This window comes from Primulina huaijiensis, chromosome 12 (assembly GCF_012295235.1).
Source record: "Primulina huaijiensis isolate GDHJ02 chromosome 12, ASM1229523v2, whole genome shotgun sequence".
Classification (NCBI taxonomy): Eukaryota; Viridiplantae; Streptophyta; class Magnoliopsida; order Lamiales; family Gesneriaceae; genus Primulina; species Primulina huaijiensis.
The window spans coordinates 6,227,711-6,236,761 of NC_133317.1; the positions used below are offsets into that span (position 1 = coordinate 6,227,711).

At 36.2% G+C, this 9,051-nt stretch overlaps 1 protein-coding gene across 1 annotated transcript; it reads left to right on the plus strand.

The window, feature by feature from the left end:
* Positions 1-5,967: 5,967 nt before the first annotated feature.
* Positions 5,968-6,645, plus strand: LOC140990159 (uncharacterized). Its single transcript, XM_073459734.1, has one exon. It carries the CDS (start codon positions 5,968-5,970, stop codon positions 6,643-6,645), a length of 678 nt encoding a protein of 225 aa, XP_073315835.1.
* The last annotated feature ends 2,406 nt before the right edge of the window (positions 6,646-9,051 follow it).

Here is a 9,051-nt window from a genome sequence, read left to right on the forward strand (position 1 = left end):
AATCAATAAATTAAATTAAACAATCTTGAAAATAAAAGTGTGTATATAATTATATTTATTAATGATAACTAAACTTAAATGCAATTTAGATTATAGATAAAATTAATTTTTTTAGTTCAATCATGTATCAATTGACTAATATCAATTAAGTTATTTACTGTAATGCCCGAGATTTTTATCCTGTTAATATGAGATGATTTATTGATAAATTGATATGATGATAGACGGACCATTCCGAGGCATGAATGGATATCATGTATGAGTAAGAGGAAAGTGAGGCCAGAGGTTCTGGCGCATATGCGCGGAAGTGGTGCGCGCATATGCGCCAGTTGTTCGGGAGCGGTATGTGCGAGACAGAACTTCTCGCGTATATGCGCGAGACTGGGCGCGCATATGCCCGAGAGGCTGGATTTCAGAATGTTGATTCCAGAGGTTGTGGCGCATGTGCGCCGAGAAAGGCGCGCATATGCGCGAGCGGCCGAGAAGCCAAGCGCCGAGACCCGTAGGTCTCGCGCATATGCTCTGGTGATGGTCGCGCATATGCGCGAGACGTGCTGCACCAAGAGCGAGCCACCCGTACTTTGACATGCAACATATAAATATATATAGAAGATTTCTTGGTTTCTTCCCTTAGAACCAGCAGAAGTGGAGATATTGTTATAGAAAATCCTTACGCCTTTTTTTTAGAAATTTGAAGTTTGCGGAAGATCCGTCTGTCCGATCTTGAATCCAACTTCAGTACTCTGTTCCTATCGACGCAGGCTTCATACGGACGTAAGTTTTGTTACGTTTTGATATGTTTTGAAATTATGCTATTGTCAGAATTGAATAGGATTTATATATGATGTTCTTGACATGATAGACATCATAGAATCGAAGTCAGGTTTAGAAACAGATTGATTACGGATTTATTATGATGTTTCAGATTATATTGAGTGGTATTGGACAGATTTGGATTATGGTTGGATTACATATTGTAGTGGATATTGATTATAGATTGTAATTGATATATGTTGATATGGTATTGACGGAAATATCGGGATGATACCGTTATGCCGTTGATTTTGAATTAAATTCAGATTTATCAGATTCGATATTGATCTGAGCAGTATATTAATATGATATTATGATTCTTGATATATCGTTTCAGATTTACAGAGACAGTTTTGAGTTCAGAACTTCAATTGCTTTAGACCGAGACTATAAACGAAATGTATAAGTCAATGTAGTATTGAGAGATCGACACAAGTAGGATATACTTGTGTTTCCCTAAATCACATACTATTTGTTATTATTTGCATTGATTTGATTTGATATGCTTGTTCTATTGATGTATAGAGAGCATGTGTTAGACGAATATTAGACGAGTGATCTTGTGACAGAAGTATCTGATAGTGGCGGGATCGCCACGGGCACATTGCACGATGTCACAAGATAGTGTATTGGCGATAGTGCCACAATCTGTGACGGATAGGTCAAGATACTGGATGTTTGGTTATATCGACGTGGATAGAATCGAAGTTTCTTCTATTATTGTTGGTCGATATAGGAATACCATCGTCTGGAAACCGGGATCCCTAGACTAGGATTGAGTCTAGTCTGAGTCGTGGAGTCACGATTATGATTGATAGCTTGATATTAATTATGTTTCAGATTTTGATATATATATGATATATGCTTCATGCTTTATATTAATTATATGATTGCATGTTTCGTTGATTTATACTGGGATTTATTCTCACCGGAGTTATCCGGCTGTTGTCGTGTTTGTATGTGTGCATGACAACAGGTGGGACAGGTTCAGGGTCGAGGAGATGAAGAGAGAGATCATGATTAGAGTGGAGACTACGGACTTGATCTGAGATAGGGTTGAACACTTGATATTTAGTAGTTGAACCTTAGTTTGTAAATGATTGTATATAGTACAAAATCTGTACTTTACTCTTATACTGATATGTATAGTAGAGTGATTCCATTACGTTCCGCATTTGATATTATATTTAAAAAAAAAATTTAGGCCCTGTTTATTATAATTGATTAATTAGTCCCAAATGACAATTAAGAACATGATTAGCGTCCGGGTCCCCACATTTACAATAATTTATATACCAATTTATTAAATATTTGTGTATCTAAATGAATTTTAGTCAAATATTTATACCAAAACTCAGTTACTCAGATCAATATTTAATATAATATCTGTACACACAGCACAATGCATATCTGTCACCAATGACTCTGGCTTCACCATCTGGTGTGCGGGCAAAACTAGGTATAAAATTTAGAAGTGAATAGTCTCCAGCTATAAAATAATTCTATTTAATAATGAAAACATTTCGAAAATTATAAAAATATTTTATTTTCTTCGGCATTAGATTTGGCTCCCAACTCCCAAGTCAGTTTAAATATGAAATCAAAAGTCTTTCTTGTTTACTTATTTTCAATAATGTATAAAATGTATATTATGATTTTTTTATAATAATATATTATTTTAGTTATATAATAACTTTTTTTTGAAATATGAAACCCTTATTTATTTTGTTTTGGGGATGGGTGGCTAGAATATAAATACATTGAATTCGAACAAGGAATTTGACGGTGGAGACTCGAATTAATTATAAGCAACGCGTAGGATTCTCCTAAAAATTTGAATGATACATAAATTTTCAGCGACAAAACTTGTGAATACTTGTATATATATAAAAAATCTCAACAAAAAAAAGATCTTTTTAATCCCAAAATTATGATCTACATATTACATTTTTTATTTTTTTTTTTAAATTTCAACATTCCAAATTATACTGTAGTCCCTCGATAATTTTTTAAATTATGATATGACTCTCATATAAATATTACCAGTTCAAATGGCAGTCTGGTCATTTATTAATTTTTGCAACAATGATATCACTCTTATTGAATATAAATCAAATTAATTAGCAAAAAAAATATTATACACAGACGCATCGCATGTACGAGTGCACGCTGGTATGTGTTAATAAGGCACCACGACTTCTTATGAGCTGCCATTGGTCTTTTTTTTTATTCGTTCCTGTAGTTTTATACTTAATCCATCCCTACTCATTTTTTAGACTTTTTTTTAATCAATTATCTCAGATATATAATTTATTTTCTAAATCTAATAATATTTATTTTTTTATTAATATACTTCTATTACCTAAATTTTGAATAAATTAAGCTAATATATAAAACTTACTTGTATATTTTATATTTTAAATAATTTTTTAGTTTGTTCGAAAAAATAAGTAAATTTAAATATATAAAACTGGGAAAAAGTACATTTTTTATTTAAAAAAAAAAACTGTGTCAAGTCTTTTGGAGTGCGAACTTTCTGAATTTCGAGTGACCCTTCACCAAAAAATGTGTTCGCTAGGTACAAGTTAATCTAGGTTTGGTCGAAAATACGTGGCAAAATATTAATTAGATAATATGGAATCTGAATATCCTATATATTTTAATAAGAGTAGATATCTTGTAAAACGATCTCATAAATCTTTATCTAAGAGACAAGTCAATCATACCGATATTCACAATAAAAAGTAATATTCTTAGCATTAAAAGTAATATTTTTTTATGGATAATCCAAACAAGAGATTCGATCAACGAAATTGATCCGTGAGACCGTCTCACAAAAATTTGTGTTTTAATAATAGAAGTTCGACATGAAATCAAAAAGTTAATATTTAGTCACATCATATATCAATAAAAATCTGAAAAATATTCATGGAAGCACAGTTCTTAACTTTTTTCAGATCCACTCCAAATACCTGCAAAAAAGCATGCATGTTAATTAACTGGTAATTCGAATTGGGATGCTTAATCCCCCAAGGCGAGGCAAATTTGGACTGAAAGAAAAATGGTACCTCCAGCCCCAAGTCCTTCACATACACATAGGTGAAAGAGTTCGGATGGGTCAGGCGATGGACTCTCCTGCAAAACCGGATGAACAGGCATAAGCCGTGATCTAAAATACAGTAGAATATTTGTTTTGGGTCTAACCAATTAATGATCAAAACATGATATACTCAGGCGGCTAAATATATAGTTTAATGGGCATGCAGACACACACGGAATTCATTATGTAGGACATTTCTTCTTATCTTAGCTTTTGCTACAGCTTCAGCCACATCTTTTCTTGATTCTTTCTCAGTGTCCTAAGATAGAAAACGATGAAGAATTGATTAAATACCATCTTCGGTTTTGGAGGAAAAAACATACACCAAACTATTCATTTGACAGTGAAAAGATTGATGTTCCATAAAGAAAGATGAAATTGTCACACCTTAAGTTCCTCCCTGGATTGGACGCTCAGCGTCCATGATACCTATGTGTCCATTTCAAGGATCTAAAAAGAATTATTGGCAAAGTGAAGAACATCAGACATCTTGATGTAAACGTAGATGCAATACATTCATTAAACAAAAAGCATAATCCATCACCTTCCATAAATTATTTTAGCGCCATAAGGAGCGGAGATGGAAAGGGGATTAGTTTTAAAGAAAGTAAGAACTTCAAAATCATGCTATCTATTCCGATTCCATTTTTTTTTCATAACGAATGAGAATTTGGTCTATCCACATATCTTTCTGGCTAAAGAATGAGAAATCTTTGTCCAGTTACACGAATACACTTTTCATTTCATCCGAGAAAAACCATCTTTTTCTAAACAATGTCTTTGTCATTTGATCCAAAAGTGTTCCGTTAGATAGTAACAGAGCTAGCAACAATTCACACACATAAATATAGTGAACGCCTTAAAAGATAGACAGCACGATTCATGGATAACTACAAGTACTCGATCAAGAAAATGTGAATAAGTAGATTTAGAACATGATAGAACTTAATATCGGTCCATTCTTCAAGACATGATCCTGAGCAAACTTGCTTGTTTGTTTCACTGCAAGGGCGTCCTTTCCATCCACTTATTACGAAACATGATATGTAAAAAAAGCATACTTAGAATTTAAAAAACTACTTTACCTTGCTAAGGACAAGAAGTAAGCAACATTAGAAAAACAAAGACCAATTTTTTACACATCCCCCTAACATCAAAACCTTTTCGATCTCACAACTATCCATGCCTCCATGCCGACGGCGACGGCTTCCTGGACGTCGTAAAGGTGGCAGAATCCTCGAATGAGTTTCGCCTTGTAGAGAGTATCGGCCATGATCTCCATGCTGCGCATTACAGCCATGTCTCGGAAGAAAACGAGTAGTTCATGAGGTGTGGTTTCGACGGAGCGTGAGGGAGGGTCGATAGCTGTGTGCGGAATGACAGGGAGGGAGGTTTCGAGAGAGTAGTAGATCCTCGGTACTTGGTTATCTGAGCCATTGCTGGCCGTTGATCAGAATGACTGGTGGTTTATCGACGGCCGGTGTTGGAAGAATATATGGGTGCATGCATGGACTATTGTAGTTTGTGAATATACGTATAAATCTGTGAGAAACTATCATTTCTTTAAATAACATAATATTATAATCAATTTGATTAATATTTAAATAACATAATATTATAATTATAAAAATTATTAAAAGTGTTATTAGAGAGAAACACGTTTTCAGTAGTTCAAGCAATATTTGCACATATAAATAGGGCTTAGCGGTTACTGTAAATTCAATTGATTTTGAACATTTCTTTTCTTCCACTTTTGTACTCGTCTGTTGACTGAGCTTACATTGATGAAGATTTCTTTGTTCAATTGTTTTGTGTTTTCTAATATGGTATCAGAGCTTATGAATCACTGAGCTGAGCTGCCGTTCCGATCTTCCATGGCCAAGGGAAATCAAGCTTCGACCTCATCTCAAACTATGAACAATACGAGCGGCCGAGCAGTCTCTGAAGACTCGAACAGTCCATTTTATCTTCACAACGGAGATCATCCCGGATTGATGTTAGTTTCGCATCTACTCACAGGTACTAATTACAATACTTGGAGTCGAGCTATGTCGATGGCGTTAACAGCCAAAAATAAGCTCACCTTTGTTGATAACACTTGTTTGCCTCCTAAACTGGATGATTTGCTATATGGAGCTTGGAATCGATGTAATAGCATGGTAATTTCGTGGATTCTAAACTCTGTCAGTCGCGAAATAGCAGATAGTCTGATGTACATACCTACGGCTTCTGAAATTTGGATAGACTTAAGAGATCGATTTCACCAGAGTAATGCTCCGAGAATTTTTCAAATCAAGAAGCTTCTGACTGGTTTGCATCAAGGATCCATGGACATTAATGCATATTACACCAAGTTGCGGACTCTCTGGGATGAGTTGAAGGACTTCCAACCTGTATCTGTATGTAATTGCGGATCAATGAAAGATTGGATCAATTATCAAAATCAAGAGTGTGTGATGCAGTTTTTAATGGGACTGAATGAGTCTTATGCACAGATCCGTGCTCAAATATTAATGATGGATCCAATCCCTGTGATTTCTAAGATCTTTTCGTTGGTGGTTCAAGAAGAGAGGCAACGATCCATACATAAAGACATTATAGGCTCTTCTGTAAACCTATCTACTGATCAACACTCTTTAACTCAGCAATCATCCGTGGTGGCCGCGGCAAAAGGGAATCAGTGGATTAAGGAGAATTCTAGTGACAGCCAACTTGTTCCCACTGTCATCTGAAAGGCCATACCATTGACAAGTGTTACAAGGTTCATGGATATCCTGTTGGTCATCCGAAGTATAAACAACAACAATGGAATAGTGGTCGACAAATACACATCAATCAAACACATACTTCCTCTACTTCCTCAACCAACCCGATGGCAAACTATATGAATTCTGATCAGTGCAGACAACTTATTACCCTATTGAATCAACAGCTTCAACTTGGTCATCCCAACACATTAGCCACGCAACAGCTTGAACCTTCTGCTTCTTGTTTTAGTGGTACATATTCCTTATCCTTTGGTCTTAATCCTTCTCTTAATTCAAGTTGGATATTGGACACAGGGGCAACCCATCACATTTGTTGCTCATTGAGTCATTTATCTTCGAGCAAGTTGTTCTCTTCACAGGTTACTCTACCTGATAATTCTGTGGTTTGTGCCACGCATATTGGTTCAGTGCGACTATCACTTGATTTATGCTTGGATGATGTGTTGTTTGTCCCTCAATTTAATTTCAAACTGCTTTCTATCAGCTCACTGACTAGTAAAATCCCTTGCTCAGTTCGTTTTTTTTCTGATTCATGTTTCATCCAGGCACTTACCACCAAGAAAATGATTGGGATGGGTAGCAGGATGGGAAACTTATATGTTCTGCGTCGTTCCTGTCCTTCTCCAACAGTTTGTAATGTTTCCTTTTCAAAACTAAAGCTGTGGCATTATAGAATGGGTCATCCTTCTTTCCCTAAGCTGTCAGTTCTAGGACATGATTTTGGATCTAATTCTTTAGAACATGATGATGTAATGCGTTGTTCGATTTGTCCTTTATCCAAACAAAAGCGTTTACCTTTTATTTCACAAAATGCACTGTGTAATGCTCCTTTTCAGCTACTCCACATTGATGTTTGGGGACCTTTTGCACCTTTAAGCATTGAAGGATACAAGTATTTTTTTACCATAGTTGATGACCACACTCGTTTTACATGGATCTATTTGCTAAAGTCTAAATCGGATGTTTTGACCACATTTCCAACCTTTTGCAAGATGATACACACTCAATTTGGACAGAAAATTAAATCTGTTCGATCGGACAATGCCCCTGAACTTAACTTCTCTGAATTCTATAAATCCGAGGGAATTGTTCCTTATCGTTCTTGCGTTGAAAGGCCACAACAGAATTCCGTTGTGGAAAGAAAACATCAACACATTTTGAATGTTGCAAGATCTTTGATGTTTCAGTCCAACATCCCATTGCCATATTGGAGTGATTGTGTGCTTACATCAGTTTATCTCATCAACCGCACACCATCCTCTTTACTTTCAAATCAAACTCCTTTCGAGCTCATTTTTCATAAGAAACATTTGTATAGTCATTTGAGAGTTTTTGGTTGCTTGTGCTATGGCTCTACTCTTTTGAGCCATCACACAAAATTCTCCCCTCGTGCTATCAAGTCTGTTTTTCTGGGATATCCAAGTGGTTACAAAGCTTATAAGCTCCTCAATCTCCTTACCAACGAGGTGTACATCAGCAGGGATGTGGTTTTTCATGAAACCATTTTCCCTTTCATGGACCAGCCATCTCCTTTTGCACATCAAGAATTTTTCTCTGATAGTGTCCTCCCTATACAGAAACCTATTGTTCATAAAACCATTTCAGCACCTGCTCCTTCATCTCGGTCACACAGAGTTGCCCATCATCCATCTCATCTACGTGACTACCATTGTTATGCTACTAGTTCTTCTCTCATATCGTCCACTTCACATCCCCTATCAGTTGTTCTTGGTGGTACTCGACTATCCAAAACATATTCCGCTTTCATCCACAATGTTTCATCTGTCATTGAGCCTCAGTCTTTTTCTCAAGCTGTTGATAAGCCCGAATGGTGTCAAGCCATGGCCACTGAACTTGAGGCTCTAGAAGAGAATGGGACTTGGTCTATTGTTTCCCTACCTCCTGGGAAGACTGCGGTTGGATGTCGTTGGGTTTATAAAGCGAAATTCCACGCTAATGGTAGCCTAGAAAGATACAAAGCACGTCTTGTTGCTAAAGGATACACGCAACAGGAGGGAATTGATTATTTTGAAACTTTTTCTCCGGTTGCAAAGCTTGTTACAGTTCGAATTCTACTGGCTTTAGCTTCATTACAGTGATGGTTTCTAACCCAACTTGATGTCAATAATACCTTTTTACATGGCGATCTTTCTGAAGAAGTTTACATGTCCTTACCTCCTGGTTATCACCGAAGGGGGGAGCATCTTCCCAGCAATGCAGTGTGTAAGCTACACAAGTCCATCTATGGTCTTAAACAAGCTTCGAGGCAATGGGTTGCCAAATTGTCTTCGACGTTAATTCAGATTGGATTTGTTCAATCACATGCTGATAATTCCTTGTTTGTTCGCACTCGTGGTCGTGTGTTCTTAG

Coding starts and splice junctions, on each gene's coding strand:
- LOC140990159 (XM_073459734.1), top strand. CDS start 5,968: ATGGCGTTAACAGCCAAAAATAAGCTCACCTTTGTTGATAACACTTGT.